The following is a 15659-nucleotide window of genomic DNA, read 5'->3' as shown; positions in this document are numbered from 1 at the left end:
CGGCCTGGGGCTGCGTGTAAGCGCAGCAGAGCAGAGAGGGGGCGGGGACAGAAGGTGTCCGGGCCCGAGTGTAGGGTAGGCCCGGGGCCCCGTTGTAAAGCCGTGTTTGGAGATGTTGTCTTTTCATTGTCCAAGGGAAATAATAAGATAAATCAATCTTAAGCCTTACCGTTCCAGTATCTGGAGTACTCTGTCCAGTTCTGAGCCCCTCAGTACAGGAGAGACATGGAAGCCCCTGGAGCTGGTCCAGGAGGGTAACAAATATTACTAAGGGACTGGAGCAACTCTCTTAAGAGGAAAGGCTGAGGGAGCTGGGCTTATTCAGCCTCGAGATGACTGAGAGGGGAGCTCATCAGTGTCTATGAGTATCTCAAGGGAGGTGCCAAGAGGATGTTTCCAGGCTCTGCTCGGTGGTGCCCAGCAATAGGACAGGAGGCAATGGGCAGAAACTGATGCACAGGAAGTTCCACCTGAACACGAGGAAGAGCTTCTTTACTGTGTGGGTGACCCAGCACTGGAACAGATTGCCACAACAGAGAGGCTGTGGAGTCTCCCTCAGTGGAGATACTCGAGAACTGTTTGGACACAATCCTGTGCCATGTGCTCTAGGATGGCTCTGCATGAGCAGTGAGGTTGGACCAGGTGAGCCACTGTGGTCCCTTCCAACCTGACCCATTCCGTGATTCTTGTGTTGAGGCTGTGGGTACAAAAGTCCTGACCAGCAAAGGAAGCTGAATTGCGATGAGGGGACCCCAGCCCCCACATGGGTTTTGATGCCTAGTGGTGCAAGGAGGTGATGGCTGTGAATGATGTGGGACAGAGGGAGGGGGATTCCCACTGGCAGACAGGTGTAGTTCACCCCAAGAGCAGGAGGGGGCACTCCGGCTGTTCCCAGGCACAAGGAAAGCTCCCAGGTGCTGTGCTGCAGGTCACTGCACCACAAAATGTGAAGGTGCATCTGCTCTTTATCAGAGGTGTCGGTGGTTCCCTTGTGTACGTCGAGGGCAGCATCCCTGGGGTGCTGATGGATGAGAGACTGGCTATGAGTTCACCATGAGCACTCACAGCTCAGAAAGACAATCGTGTCCTGGGCTGCATCCAAAGCAGTGTGGCCAGCAGGGTAAGGGACGGTTTTCTGTCCCTCTGCTGTGCTCTGGTGAGACCCCACTGCAGTGCTGCATCCAGCTCCGGGGTCCCCAGCAGAGGAAGGACTTGGACCTGCTGGAGATAGTCCAGAGGAGGAACACCAACATGATCAGCGGGATGGAGCACCTCTCCTACAAGGAAAGAATTGGGATTGTTCAGCCTGGAGAAGGCTTTGGTGTAACCTAATTGTGGCCTTCCAGTACCTGAAGGGGACCTACAAGAAAGATGGACAGGGACAAAATGTATGTAGGACAAGGGGGAATGTTTTCAAACAGAGGGAAGGTTTAGATATTTATTATTTATTACTGTGAGGGTGGTGAGGCACTGGAATAGGTTGCCCAGAGAAGCTGTGTATGCCCCACACCTCAAAGTGTTCAAGGCCAGGCGGGTAACCTGGTGTAGTGGAAGTTGTTGCGGGCCATGGCAGGGGGTTTGGAGCTGGATGATCTTCAAGGCCCCTTCCACCCTGATCCATTCTGATTTTATGGTTCTACAATCCCCTTCCCACACTGGCTGTGTCCTCACAGCTGGGCCTGACTGTGCAGGGCATGCCCACACCATTTCCACATCTGATGCTGGTTACAGGGGACCACCACATGCCAAGGCAAAGCCAGTGCCTTCTCACTTCAACCCTTGTCCCTCCACAGCCCCTCTCCCCTGTGGTGATGGAGACAAAAACACATACCCAAAGGAGCATTTTGGTCTTTTTATAGAAAATGGCAACTGTATAGACACATTTACACGACAAGGGACAGGAAAGCCAAGGGAGAGGTGAGGCCTCCCTTGCAGCACAGGTGGACAGGGACAGCAGCTTTGTTGGGAAGGGAGTTGCTGCCTCTCCTCTTGTAGCCCACAGTGGAACCTCCTGTCACACAACCAGGAGGCTGAAAAAAAAACAATGGCAGAATCACCAGAACAAAAAAGGGAACAGAGGCAAGGAGAGGGGGAGAAGGTGGGGTGTGGAGACCTCCTCCTCCCTCAGCCTAGCCACAGCGTTGGCTCTTTCTGTGGCTGGGACACAGATGTCTACACTCTTGGGATACCACTGGGCAGGGGGATGTGCGTCTAGCAGAGAGCAGGGATGGCAAGGCTGGCTGGGGCTCTCCTCCCCATTTACAAGTCTTACCAGCAGGAGGAGGGGTGTGGGGTATTTCCAGGCCCCCTAGAAGGAGAGGAGAGAATCTCCTAGGTGCTTTGGAGACAAGGGCAAGAGAAGGACTAATACTGGTTACCAGCCTTTCACTCTGTCAGAGAGAAAGAGGCTGAAAATGGCTTTTGGCCTTGAGCCGGGGAAATTATGCAGCATGGGAAGCAGCTGGACCTCTCTGAGATCCCGGGGGGTCTTGCAACACACACAACACAGGGAAGGAGAAGGCACGTAGGCCTGAAGGCATCACACAGCCGAGCATGGCAGGAACCAGGCCAACCCTGCAGGAGTGGAACCGTCCCTGGGTGTAATGTCTGCTGTGGCAGTGTGATCTGGCAGGGACAGGTGTGAGCTGTTATTTCCCCACAGTGCTGAGGTGTCCAGGGCCTCAGTGAAGGATGCGGAGCCATCTCTTGGTGTCCCTGCACCCTGTGTGCCTCTGCTAGATGAGAATTCGGACCAGAAAGGAGATGGCAGCTCCTAGGGCCAAACCCAGTGACAGGAAAAATGCCATGACAGCTCCAGCTGTCTCTGCTTCGTGCGCCAGCACTTTCCTAGGGGAGAAACAGGTGTCAGAGATCCATCCTCAGGATGCACATCCTGTGCCCTGCTGTTTGGTGGAGCTAGGAGGTTCGTCTGCAGCAGAGGAACGGCAAGAAGAAATCCACCTTGGCTCCCAGAGCCACAAGAACTCCAAGTCTCCACCCTGTGGGCTCATAAAGTGCATCAGGGTGGCCACCCTGAAGCTGCCGGCACTAGGGACATCCCCCTCTGACCCCTGTGGGACTCCTCGTGCTGCCTGTGCTGGGCAAGGCCGCTCACCCTGCTGTGGGCGCTGTGCCACGCTTTGCTCCCCTCCAGATCCCCGCTATATCCAGCCCATTCCCCTGCGTGGCAGGTGGGGAAAATGGAGAGCCCAAATAGCTTCCTCATCCCGAGGATATGGAGGCACAAGCCTAGGAGATGGGACACTGGGGGTAGTGACAATTCCCTTCTGTGCCTGTGGCCTCTTCTCCAGATGCCAAAGCTGGGCAGAGGCAGACTCCAGGAGCCATGCCAGGGCTGGCATCTGGGGGAGTAACCAACCCTTCCCTTGTCCGCAGCTCACACTCACTTTGGCCCGAAGCACATGCACAGGCTGGCCAGGTAGCCATTGGAGATGGAGAAGAAGATCATGAAGATGATGTACCAGGCGTCATGAGAGAACACAACGGGCAGGTAGTAACGGGGTTGCATGTTGCACAGCATGAACAGAGGGACAAAGATGACACGGAGGACCACCATCACTGGCAGGAGGCAGCTGTCCTTCCCGGGCTGGGAGAAAAACACAGATCGCTGAGCAGCTGAGAACTGGACATTCCCCATCCCATGGCAGGGGCTCTACAGAGGCTGTCCCTACTGCGCCAGGGCTGTGGAGGAGCCACAAAGATGGCAAAGCTGCTGAGAGACTTTCTCTGCCACAACAAATCTCAGCATCACCACCTGCTGTAGGTTTTCCTAGGTCTGAAAGTCCTGTTGCAGGTGACTTGAAGCAGCACTAGAGCCAAAATACTGAACTGGGCTTGTGGGCAACTGTTAAGCCCTTGCTGGCAACAGGCAGGCAGGCAAGAGAGCTTTGTGCACGCTCATGCAGTGAGCCAGCGTGCAGGACAAGGGTGGCTGAGGTAAATCCCCTGTGGCACCTCACCGCCTGCAAAATGGGCTTTAGCCAGCTTTTCAGCGTCCTGCGCCATCCCGCAGCCAAGCAGGGCAAGATCCAGCAATCTGGGAAAGGGATTATGCTGGGGTTGTTTTGGAATGTGCTGGGAAAGGCACGGACCAAATTACAGTCTCCTTGGATCCTACCAGAGTTCCTGAGCGACTGAGGCAACAGTCCTGAGGGACAAAGAAGGAGGTACCACCCCCTGTGTTGTCCCCGCAGCTGGGACCAAGGCAGCCCCTGGAACGAGACAGGCCTCGTTCTTTCTGGGGTCCCCTCAGTGAGGTGCCAGGTTCGTAGATGACAGGGCTCACTGGTCTGAGGTGAGGAGAGACCCACGGCTGCCTTGGGAGCTGCTGGGCTGGCGTGGCCACAGGAAACTCCATGAACACAGGAGGAAGCTGAGGTTAGGCCAGCTGCCATGTCTATGGGGCAAACTGGAGAAAGCAGTTGCCTCTCCTGCTTGAGGAGAAAAAGAGCGAGCAGGGCCCCAACCAGGGAAATGTGGCCCAAACCACATGCAGTCAGACTTTCCACACAGCCTTGTTTTGGAAATGTCTCCTGCTGGGTCTTCCCACCATGGAGGCTGTGGCCTGGACACCAGGCAAGGCGGCTCACGGCCAAGACCAAAGGCAACAAGCAGTGATAGCCAGGGGAGAAGCAGCTCCAGGCCATGGGGAAGTCAGGCCCAGGCAGACCCCATATGGCACGTGGTCCTGAGGAGCTTCTCTAAACAAACAGCCTGAACAATACAGGGGGAAACAGCACTTGGAGGGTGGGTGAAGGGGCAGGAAGAGACCCAGACAGGACAGCCCCCTTCCTTGCCCATTCTGGGGAGATCAGAGCAAGGGGATGTGGCAGGGGACAGTTTTGTAGCCCACATGGCATGGCCCTGCCCTGCTCTCAGGACAAGGGTCTTTGAAGCAGCTGTGTCCTGTGCTGAGTGTCTTTTTGCGCGCCCTGGCTGTCTCCCTCTTCCCCTGTCGCCATCCTGTCTCGTCGTTTGCATAGCTGGAGTGAAGGTTTGTTTACAGAGAGGCTGAAATGGAGGAGGCAGCTTCATCCGAGCCATGTTGAAAGAGGGGTGGGAGGACAGAACAACGCTGTGGTTCTTGACTCTAACCCATCAATCTCCACTTAGAACTTAAAGCAGGAGTTAGCTCTGCACCTCCTTCCTGCTCCAAGCCGTGGATGGCAGCCTCACTGAGAGCCGTGGCTGAGGGACCTAGGGATGGACACTGCCTGGGCATTTGCTCCCTGCCCCATGCTTACCCACATGAAGAGGGCAGTGAGACTCCGTCCCGTCCAGTCAAAGACATTAAAGAGCAGGAAGCAGGAGACAGGAATGAAGTAGAGACCTGCAGAAGGGGGAGGTCAGTGATGAGCTTAGTGTGCCCCAACCCCTCATACCCATTGCACAGAGACTGACTTTCAGGCCTAGGTCCTAGCAGTTTCCCACTAAGGCCTGGAATGGTCTCCCAGCCAGGCTGGTGTTCGCATCCAAACCATCATGCACAGTGGTTCCTTCTTCCCTTCAGGCATTCTGTATTTGGTTTGTGTGGCAAGGTTTTGGTAGGGGGGTGAGCTACAGGGGCGGCTTCTGAGAAGCTGCTAGAAGCTCCCCCAAGTCTGACAGAGCCAATGCCAGATGGCTCCAAGACAGACCCACCACTGGCCAAGGCCATCAGTGACAGCGGTAGGGTGATATGGGATAACACACTAAGAAGGGGAAAAAAAATCTCAACATGTGCAGTTGCAGCCAGAGAGAGAAGTGAGAATATGTGACAGAAACAGCTCTGCAGACACCAAGGCCAGTGGAAAAGGAGGGGGAAAAGGTGCTCCAGATGTCAGAGCAAAAATTCCCCTGCAGCCTGTGGTGAAGACCATGGCGAGGCAGGCTTTCCCCATGCAGCCCAAGGAGGTCCACAGTGAGCAGATATCCACCTGCTGCCTCTGCAAGACCCCACTCTGAAGCAGGTTTGCTGGTAGGACTTGTGACCCTGCAGGGGACCCATGCTGAAACAGTCTGTTCCTAAAGGACTGCGCCCCATGGAAGGGACCCAGGCTGAAGCAGTTCATGAAGAACTGCAGCCTGTGGGAAGCACTCACATTGGACTTCATGGAGGACTGCCTCCCATGCTGGAGGAGGGGAAGAATAGGAGGTGTCCTCCCCCTGAGAAGGAAGCAGCAGCAGAGCAAAGTGTGATGAACTGACTGCAACCCTCATTCCCTGTCCCCCTGCAGTGCTGCAGAGGGAGGAGATAAAGAAGTCGTGAATAAACTTAAGCCTGGAAAGAAGGGAGGGGTGGATGGAAGGTGTTTTAAGATTTAGTTTTTATTTCTCATTATGCTACTGATTTGATTGGCAATAAATTAAATTAATTTTCCCCAAGTTGAGTCTGTTTTGCCTGTGACAGTAATTGGTGAGTGATTTCTTGCTGTCCTTATCTCCACCCAAAAGCCTTTTGTCCTATTTTCTCTCCCCTGTCCAGTTCTGGAGGGGAGTGCTGGAGTGGCTTTGGTGGGCACCTGGCATCCAGGCAGGGTTACCCCACCACACATACCTTCAAGCCCCACTTTCTTTTTACCTTGTTCTCAGTTTTTCCCTACCTCACCCCCATCCCTGGCACACTTACCCCATTTGTTTCCCTCTCCAAGGACAGTGGACACCTTAGCTGTGATGGCAGGAAAGACGCTGATGGTGACAGTGAAGACGAAGCAGACGGACAGGGCCATGACCCAGAGCTAGGCAGATGAAAGAAAAATGCTGGTACCAAACACAGGGCAAGAGACCAGTGCAGGGCTGGTCTCCTCTCCCCATGCTCTCCTACACCTGTGCCCATCCCAAAAGGAAGGGCAGGACGCTGGCAACTCACAGACCTTCTTAAAAATAGCAATGACAGAGGGCTGCTCATCAGGGTTGTGGATAGGGATGATCTTTGAGTTATTCTGCTCCATCCCATTCTCGTCTGCAGGGAGAGACACAAGTAGGGCATAGCAGACCCCACAAAGCTGGGATCTAATTCAGTCCTTCTATCTCGTTCTTTCTTTAAGCTTTTTCTTTTTTTTTTTTCCCTTTTCTCTTCCTTCTCTCAGCCCCTCACCTTTCTTAATCAGGTCTCTCTTGGTCTCCAGCTCTGCATTGTACACGCGGTACTCTGTCTTGTCCTTCATGGAGTAGTATCGGAAGAAATCCTGCAGAGAGACAGCATGGAGGACTCATTCATGCGTGCAGAAAGAAGGCTGCCAGGGGCTATGTGACAACAGCAGATATGGGCAATATGGGCAAAGTATTCCTTCCAGTTATGTCTGATATTGATGGTTTCCTGCTCACCAAGGGACTCAGATACCCCAAGTATTCTGGGGTATCTGTGGTGGGAAGTATCCCAGAGTGCTCCCTTGGGACACAGGAGAGCCTGCCCTGACACAAGAGTTGGAGGCTGGTAGGAGCCAAGGCTGGGCTGCTGGGATGTGCAAAGGTCCCATGTCCCCAGGCCCTTCCCCACCAGGACAACAGTCTCACCATGTGAGGCAGAACTACGTAGGAGACGATTGCCAGCACGATTGTCACACAGGCTGTGGTGAAGTAACCGATGAAGCTGTCGGGTTGCTGGGCACCAACTGAGAGCACAGGAAGGGAGAGGAAAGGAAGATGATGAGGGCTGAGAGGAGCAAGGCCCTGCTGCCATCTCCCACACAGCATGACCCCAGCAGATCCTGTGACAGCAGTGCTCTGGGAAGGCCCTGTCACCTGCGAGGCAGGGATTACTCACTGGCAATACTGAAGATCATCGCCAAAGCAGCGAAGGTGCCTGCCAGACCCTGCCCGCTCATGATGGGGGCTGTGTAGCTGGCAGGCAGGAGCCCTGCCAGCCCAAACAGGCTGCCCTGCAGAATGGCACCAAAGGCTGCAAACAGGAAAGATGAGCAGACATGAGAAACCAGAGGCAAGGACGGACTGCACCTGTGCAGGGAGCCAAGGCCCCCGCCCTGCAAGGCAAGGCAAGTGTCCCTCCTCCCTGGCTCTCCCACAGTGAGGTTCATGCTTTTGTCCCAGAGGGATCAGCCCTAGCCATGGGGCTGTGTCCCTTTCCTTCCCCCACTGCTTCACTCACAGTTGATGAAGATAATGCTGATCATGGTAAAGACGAAGAAGGGAAGAGGCTCCATGGGGACTTTCACCATGATTGCGGTGACTAAAAACACCAGCCCAATGGCCACCAGGCTGCCCGAGATGCGGATCTGCTGGGGAATCCTACAAAAGAGGGACTCAGTGAGGATAACCCAAGCCCCCCAAAAACCTGTGGGGCTGAGACCAAGCTCTAACTGTGGGAATCCCAGCCAAACCCTGAGACAGGAGACCAGTGTTTTGTCTTAGAATGGGCTGTAGCTTGGCTCAGTGCTGGGACAAGAGAACAGGCCAGGGCTGGGTGGACCTATGGGGGGTGGCAGGGGCAAGGACAGAGCAGGGCTCACCGCTGGTGGATGAAGGAGTTGAGGCAGGTGAAGATAAGGAGGGGCACCATGGCGCAGAGAGTCATGAAGTTGTCAAACACAGACTGCAGGTAGGAGGGTGTGACGGTGGCCTCACCAGTCTGGTTCCTGACGTGGCTTGTCTCCTCCGGGTCCACAAGGCGGCTGATGAAGTACTGCAAAGGAAGGAGCCTGGTGGGGCTGAGATTCTGCAAGCCCTTCCCAGGCCATCCTTATTCTTTGTCCAGACCCATGGCCATCCCTCCTGCTGCCTCAGTGCCACTCATCACACCCAGATCACACACGCTTGTGGTCCTCTGCATGCTGTGCCATGCTGCCACATCCACACCATGGTCCCTAGACATGACAGGAGACAATGAGTGTCATGGACAACAGCAGGAGGGAAGCCCTCACCTCCCTGGCAGTCATGAAGAAATTCCATGGCAGCAGAGTTCCCAGGCCAAGGATGAAGAAAATCAGCCAGACAGCCTTGTACCTGTGAATGGGACAGAGTGCTTTAGAGAGGAAGCTGGGCAGTGTCAGGGAGAGGTATTGCTTCTGACCCTGTGGTGGGAAGCACCAGACAATATTTATTGCCTTGCCCCTGCCCCACAGCCCTTGCTAGCCTGGGCTGCCAGAGATGTGGCACTGCAGAGGGGCTGTGGGAGGCCCTCCCCAGGAAGGTACAAAGGCAGGGAGAGACTGCTCATCGGCATGTGGCAGCCAGATACACAGCATCCATCAGGAGATATGGGAGGGAGTTAGGCTCCCCAGGCATGCTTACAGGAGACTGTTTTCAGCCCATTTGCTATGGAAAAGCTGAGAAAGAAGGGACAGCTTGGTAGCCCAGTAAGCATGCAGGAGAGAGGGACCCCCAGATGCTGGGTCCCCCTGTCCTCCCTCACCTCCTGGTATCCTGGATGTGATAGCTACATCAGAAACCGTCATTACCTATCTTGGGGCCCATCTCTTGCTGTCATCTTGTGTGGCAAGAGTCAGCACAGGTCCCAGCAAGTCTTGTGGCTGCTCTCCGTCTGGAAAGCAAACAGAAGATTTTATGAGAGAGACACAAGCCAGGCAGGGGCAGCACTGGTTTTAACCCCAACCCATGCTGCCAGGTAAGTGCTCCACAGTACTGAGAGTCAAACACCAACCCAGAAAACACAGTCACACACTTATTCTGCTGGCTGGGCACACGAAGCCTTCCCTTCGAAAGGAAACTGCTTTCCCGAGGTACCCAGACTACTCATGCTGGCTGCCCAGCTGCCTGCAGCAGGCTCTTAAGGGATTTGTGAGCCTGCAGCTCTCTGTCCCCAATCCTGGGGCTGTGAGTGAAGCATGTGCGCAGTGGGCTGTGTCTGCCCCCCCTGCCAGCCCCAGCTCCCTCCAACGCCCGGGGCTCGGTGGCACAAAAGACACATTTAATTCAGCAGCCTCTCCGGCCAGAACCAGCAAATCCCCCGTTTTCAATTCCACTTCCCTGCGGCTCTCACAGCCCTCTCCTGGGTCACCTTGAAAAGCCAAGGGCGTCCCTGGCACTGCTGTCCCCTCCCGGGCGCCCACCGCTCCTTTTTCCCCGTCACCACCTGCCCAGGCGCTGCACCGCTCTGAGAGCCCCAGAGATGCGGCCCCCGGAGCCCCGAGAAGGGACCTTCCCTCCCCGGTCACCCCCTCTTCCCGAGGCAGAGGGGGATTAGCCGCCCGGAGGAACCGCAGGCCTGCCTTGTCCTTTTCCAGTCCGGGCGGCGCAGCATGGGGAGCTCCGGCACTTCTCGCAGGGCTTCACCTGCAGCGGGGCTCGGGTAGGGCGGAGGAGGAGGAGACAGGCAGCAGCATGCTGGGATCTGTAGTCCCTTCCAGCCCCGGCATGCATTAAAGGCAGCGCAGCCCGTCCCTGGCGCAGCTGCCCGTGGGGTTCTGGGCACAGCTCGCCTCCTCCCCCGGTAGGATCCTGCAGGCTGGGGAGCCTGAGCTGTGATGGAACCGAAACAGAGGCGGCAGGATGTGGAGAGGGATTTTGGAAGCCCCTTGGGCTGCTTGGGAAAGACAGAGCAGGACAAAAGTATGCCTGCAAAGGCTAGAGGGCTCTACCAACCCGGCAGGTGCCACCCTGTTTATGTCGGAGCCATCTGCAGCACCGCTCCCCTGCCTTCCCACACAGAGAGCTTGGGGGCACGACAGCTCCTGCCTTGCCCTTCTGAGCCATCTGGGCTTCCAGACAAAACATCCCAAAATCCCCTCCTGGCAGGCTGCCGGTGCCTCGGCGGGGAGGAGACATCCTGACCCGGGATTAGCAGAGGGGTCTGCAAACACAACTGCCATCGCCTTGCACACAGAAACCCCACCAGGGCATTGCTTGTCTCCAAGCAAACAGATCTCAACCCAAAATAGGCAAGAAAATCTCAGCTTCCCCCGTGGGTCCCCAGCAAGCCCTCAACATGCTTCCCCTTGCCAGCCAAGCCCCTGATCCCCCTTCCAGCCCCCTCCAGGTCATATCGCTGTCCCAAGAAATAGGGGCAGGGACTGACCCCACGGACATACCTGAGGAGAGAGGACAGAGCCAGGGTGAGCCCTGTGTTCAGAGTATTTGAAGGCAGTGTGTCCCCCTGCGTCCACACCCCCGCTCTTGGGGGTGAGTGCCGGGCCCTGGCTCAAGTCACGGGGGCTGGAGCCCTGTGGGTCTAGCGGCACTCACGGAGGAGGAGGAGAAGAGGTATCGGGTACCACAGCTGGCACACAGCCCAGGTCCCGCTGCCCAAGCATCCAGGGAAGGGAGGAAGGCAAGTGTGCCGTGGAAGGAATGGCAGGAGCCGGGGGTGTTGGGGAGGAGGCAGGGGAGGTCGGGAGTGAGACTCTGGGGGTGCTGGGGCAGGGCGCTCCGCCATGCTGCTTTCCCACCGCCTCCTGCTTCCGTCTGGAGAGTGCCCACATCCCTGCGTCAGGAGCCCGGCCTTCTTGGCAGGCACTGCCCGGCCGCAGTCTCCTGCCTGCTCTGTTTGTTTTCTGTCTCACTTCGCTAAATGCCTCCTAATTTTTTCCACAAAGAGACAGTGCCTGCCAAGGGCAGCAGTCATTACAGTGGGAAACACTTCCAGCTGCTGTTATAAAGAACCCTACAACAAACAGAAAAGGTCACAGGAATCAACACCAGCAACAGGTGGCAACCCTGCTCCCTCTTGGGGGGAGGTGCCCTACCCGATGGGACATGGGAACAGATGCCACTCTTCCAGCCGGCACAGCTCCAACCGCCTCCCGCAGGAGTCTGCTGGTGTTTAGCCCAGCCACCAGCCTCTGCTGGTGGTGGCTGCACATCCTGAGGGACAGGGAAAAGGAGGAGTGATGTGGGGCCTTGGCCTTTTCTTCCTGGGCATAGAGTAGTCTGTCTTACCCCCACAGAAGAAGCAAGATCACAAAGAGTGGGCTTAACAAACCATAGGCTAGAACCTTTGAGCAGGTTCAAACAAGAGATGGCACAATTTTAATTGTCCTTTCATGCCACACAAAGACTGTGACAGATGCTAAGTGACACCCTCGGTGGCCACGTGCAGCCCCACTGCCAGCCAAGCCCTGGGAGCTGACGGCAGGGCCAGTTGTCACCAAAGCTGCCTAACCTCTGCAGAAAAACCCGCACTGCAGGACAGCCACACCTGCAGGCAGCCATTTGTCACCTGGCTTTGGACACTTCCCTACCTCTCCCTTTCCCCACATCTCCTTTTTCCCTGCTTCTGCTGCCTTAGCCAAGGGCGAGTGCAGTGCATGCTTAGCTTCCCACTTGAGCAATTCCCTGGTGCCATGTAGGCATGCTATGGCACCATGGAATTACACCCAGAATCACCAGCTCTAAAGAGAAGCCGTTTACAGCACACCAAGTGTAGAAGTGTCCTGGCAGTCCATAGCCAAGGGGTTGCCAGCAGACTCAATGACAAGCACCTCGTGTCCTCCTGACACTACTTGTCAGGGGATCACTTTGCAGGGATAATATCAGTACTTCCTCCAAGCACAGCCAAGATGGGACAGGACCAGTTGCCTCACCAGCCTTTCACCTCATGCCCTACATCTGCTTGCCCACTGGGCAACACCGAAGTTCTCCTGTCAGGAAGGCTGATCCAGGGGCCCCTCAAGGTTTATCTGCAGGCATGAAACAAGCCCAGCACAGGTATGCAAGTCACACGAAACCTTGGTGGCCATGACTCAGCTGGAAGATAGGAAGCACTCATGAGACTGCCTGTTTCATGAGATTTCATATGCGTGCCTGAACTCTGACCATGCTGCTTGCGGATCCTCCTACCTTGTGCCGGGGTGCGGGGAATCAGCGTCCTGGGCAGCGTCCTGCCCACCTCCACCATCAGTCACTGGCTGCGAGGACACACGCTTGTATTTCACAAGACAGATGAGTTGTGTGCCACCACTGCAGTGCTGAGAGAAACACAAGCCCTCCCAAAACAAGGGTAGGAAGGTGCCTTGAGTCAAAGCAGAGGCTGGTCTGGCTCCAAGCTGGTCTCCACCAGAGGGCAAAAGCAGATGCTAGGAAAGAGTAAATGTGGCACGGGTACGGACTAACTGCCTGACTGTTCCCCCAGCCTCTGAGCTGAAAGGGACACGATGTTCATGTGTTTTGTAGCCATGGTGGGTTTCACTTCTGTGAAATCCTGCTTACCCCTTCAACTCAGGAGCTTCTGAGAGGGGGCAGCAGCTCTCCCCACATGCAGGGCCTCACCAGGGCTCCCTTGCCTTCGACATCAAAGGGTGGATGAACATTGGAGTGGCTGCTTTACAGACCTGGATTGTATCCACCCAACAGCACATTTTCCAAACCGAGAAATTCTAGCTCACTTAGTCATTCAGGCATGGCTCCATGCCTTCGGTCCTCCTTGTTGCTTTTCTCCTAACCTTCCCTGGCTCCTCTCGATCCTTCCAGAGGTGCTGATTCTGGGGGCACACAGGGACTGTGGGGGGGTGAGACACCGATTTGAAGAGTGGCACAAGGCTTTCCTGCTTTGTTTCTGCTTTTTAACTGGGAAAGATGATGCAGTATGTGTTTTTATGCACACTGAGCTATCTGAAATAGCCCCAGGCCTTGCTGTGAGTGGCCGGCTCATGGCTGGCTCAGTGCATAGTCTTGTTTGCAGATCTGGGGCTTTTTCCCTTTCCCCCCTTGTCTATCACTTGATATTTATCTAAACTGAATTTCAGTTGCCTGGTGTTGTAATGGTTGTCAGTACTCCTCCTAGCTGGCACTTGTCCCCATGAACCTGAGTAATCCAATCACCTCAGCAAAGCCCTATCATCTCCTTGCTCATTCCCTTTTCCAGGTCACTCATGAATGTGTTGAAAAAGCATGTGACCAACGCAAAGATATCTTTTCACTGCAAAAACTGACTGCTGACTCCTACATCCTCCTTCCTGTTTTCATACTAATTATGGAGCCAAGTAAGGACTTTCCCTCCTGACCAGCAAGTTCCCTTAAAAACTGGGCTGAAAGCTGACTGGAATTTTTTTTTTTGGAAGCAGTGTGGGCACTCTGAGCCCAGACTCCCTAGGACGTGCTGCTCCAGTCCTGGGGGCCCCTCGACAGGAGCCTCCCCACCTGCCCACAGGCCCTGTCCCTGCACAGACACCCAGGACACGCAGCAGATTCAGCAGTCGGCTTTTCCCTGAAGTTCCTTCCACCCTTCTTAGAAAAGAACGTCATCTTTCCCTCCTCCCAGTCCCTGGGGGCTGGGGCAGTTGTGAATGAATGACTAGAGGCCACACAGTCACAGCGAGCCACTTCATCCTCCCTTTCCTTCTGGGAAACATTGCCCAGCCCAAGACACTTGTTGCTGTTTACCTTTGCTTTCTAACCTTGCCTCTGCAGATGCTCTGAGGAGCTCCCCAAAGGAAGGTGGAAGAAACTGCTCAGGCTCTTGTGGAGCTCACAGAGGGGCAAAAGCTTCATCTGTCTTTTCTGCTATGGTCTCTCTTTCTCTGATCCCTGATCTGTCCAACATCCTGTAGCAGCTTTCCTAGTCCTGGAGTGCTTTGTGAGCGGTTTCCATCAGCAAGTTGATATTCTTCTTCTCCTTTCTGCTTCTCAGTAAACAGCCTTGTGATGCCATCTGCTCTCCCAGCCCTACTCCATGCCTGCATCCTGAGGAGAGAGCTTAGCAGGGGAGCAGGAGGGAGCAGGTATTTCTGCCTTCTCCCTTGACTTGCTGTCTGCAAAGTCCACTGCTTTGCCTGGGCTCGGCCAGCAGAAAAAAACCTCTTACAAGGTGCTCTGTGCAACACCCTCACCCCACAGAATGAGGGTCCCTGGGCAATGTTTCTGACCTGCTTCACCTCGATCCCTCCACTCCTCCAAGGACAACAGGAGAGGCATCTCTAGACCCCCTCTGCCTCCGGGCTTGCTGCACTAGCAGACAGCACAAACTCCTCGTAGAGCAGCAGCTGTGGACACTGATGCCGCTCCCAGCACTTGCTGTTATCTCGGATGCCGGGTGGTGCAGGGGGAGCATTAAGCCCTGGTGTGTTTTGAACTGCGTAGACCAACCAGCTGCAAAGTCCCTTATCTGGAGAGTTAAAGGAGCCCTGAGAGGCTCCCTGGGGGCCCTTGCCCCTGGCAGGTAAATCGATCCGGCTGGGCAGCAAATTCCCCAGGGCCTGTCGGGACTCAAGCACTGTCGCTGAAGGGTTTCCCATCAGGTAGAAGGCAGAGCCAGTCTTAAAACTACCCTAGGTGACATTACTGAGTCCCAGGAAGCCCTGGACATCCACCTCTCCAGCGGGGCAGCTGCGTGGGTTCCCAGCCCTGACTATTACTGGTCAAATGCCATCGATGGCAGCCCCATGAAGAACCCACACACCTCTCTCCTCAGCATGTGGTGAGTGCCCAAGGCCAGGTGCAGTCTGGTCCCTGGCCAGAGAAAACCCCTCCAGGCACCCATACAACCCCCCAGGAGCAGAGATGGGTGCTCCCACCCAGCATCCCATCAGACGCTGCAGGGGGACATTGTAATGTCACAACAAGCTTACCAGAAAGGCAGGGTGGTCCCAGCCCCTTGCTCCTTGTCACTTCAGGCCACAGGACAATGCAGGGACAATGCCGCCTTGGGAGAGGTAGGAAAAGCCCCACAAATATTGGAGCCGTTGCCTGCTCCAGGGCCGGTGGTTTGGGGATGCAGGAGGAGATACAAGAGCCTGGGGGAGGGCAGG

The 15659-nt window shown here is 55.5% G+C and overlaps 1 protein-coding gene across 5 annotated transcripts in view; it reads right to left on the bottom strand.

The window, feature by feature from the left end:
- Positions 1 to 1837: 1837 nt before the first annotated feature.
- Positions 1838 to 15659, bottom strand: part of SLC29A1 (solute carrier family 29 member 1 (Augustine blood group)) — a 33823-nt gene continuing 20001 nt past the window's right edge. For 3 of the 5 annotated variants that reach the window (XM_017740463.1, XM_017740475.1, XM_017740458.1), the window contains 12 exons: positions 9417 to 9499; positions 8880 to 8961; positions 8469 to 8641; positions 8108 to 8247; positions 7766 to 7900; positions 7516 to 7613; positions 7097 to 7187; positions 6873 to 6961; positions 6629 to 6737; positions 5265 to 5350; positions 3408 to 3607; positions 1838 to 2847 (listed from right to left, as the gene is read on the bottom strand). In XM_017740463.1, the coding sequence (XP_017595952.1) occupies positions 2736 to 2847; positions 3408 to 3607; positions 5265 to 5350; positions 6629 to 6737; positions 6873 to 6961; positions 7097 to 7187; positions 7516 to 7613; positions 7766 to 7900; positions 8108 to 8247; positions 8469 to 8641; positions 8880 to 8961; positions 9417 to 9445 (1344 nt within the window). In that variant the 5' untranslated portion in view covers positions 9446 to 9499 and the 3' untranslated portion in view covers positions 1838 to 2735. Of the gene's footprint in view, positions 2848 to 3407; positions 3608 to 5264; positions 5351 to 6628; positions 6738 to 6872; positions 6962 to 7096; positions 7188 to 7515; positions 7614 to 7765; positions 7901 to 8107; positions 8248 to 8468; positions 8642 to 8879; positions 8962 to 9416; positions 9500 to 10187; positions 10266 to 11006; positions 11331 to 15659 lie in introns of those variants that run through there. The other 2 variants (XM_017740471.1, XM_008640075.2) reach the window with 2 other exon arrangements.

This window comes from Corvus brachyrhynchos, unplaced genomic scaffold, assembly GCF_000691975.1.
Source record: "Corvus brachyrhynchos isolate BGI_N302 unplaced genomic scaffold, ASM69197v1 scaffold31, whole genome shotgun sequence".
Taxonomy (NCBI): domain Eukaryota; kingdom Metazoa; phylum Chordata; class Aves; order Passeriformes; family Corvidae; genus Corvus; species Corvus brachyrhynchos.
The sequence above is the reverse complement of the archived record's forward strand: the minus strand, read 5'-3'. Positions and strand labels throughout refer to the sequence as shown.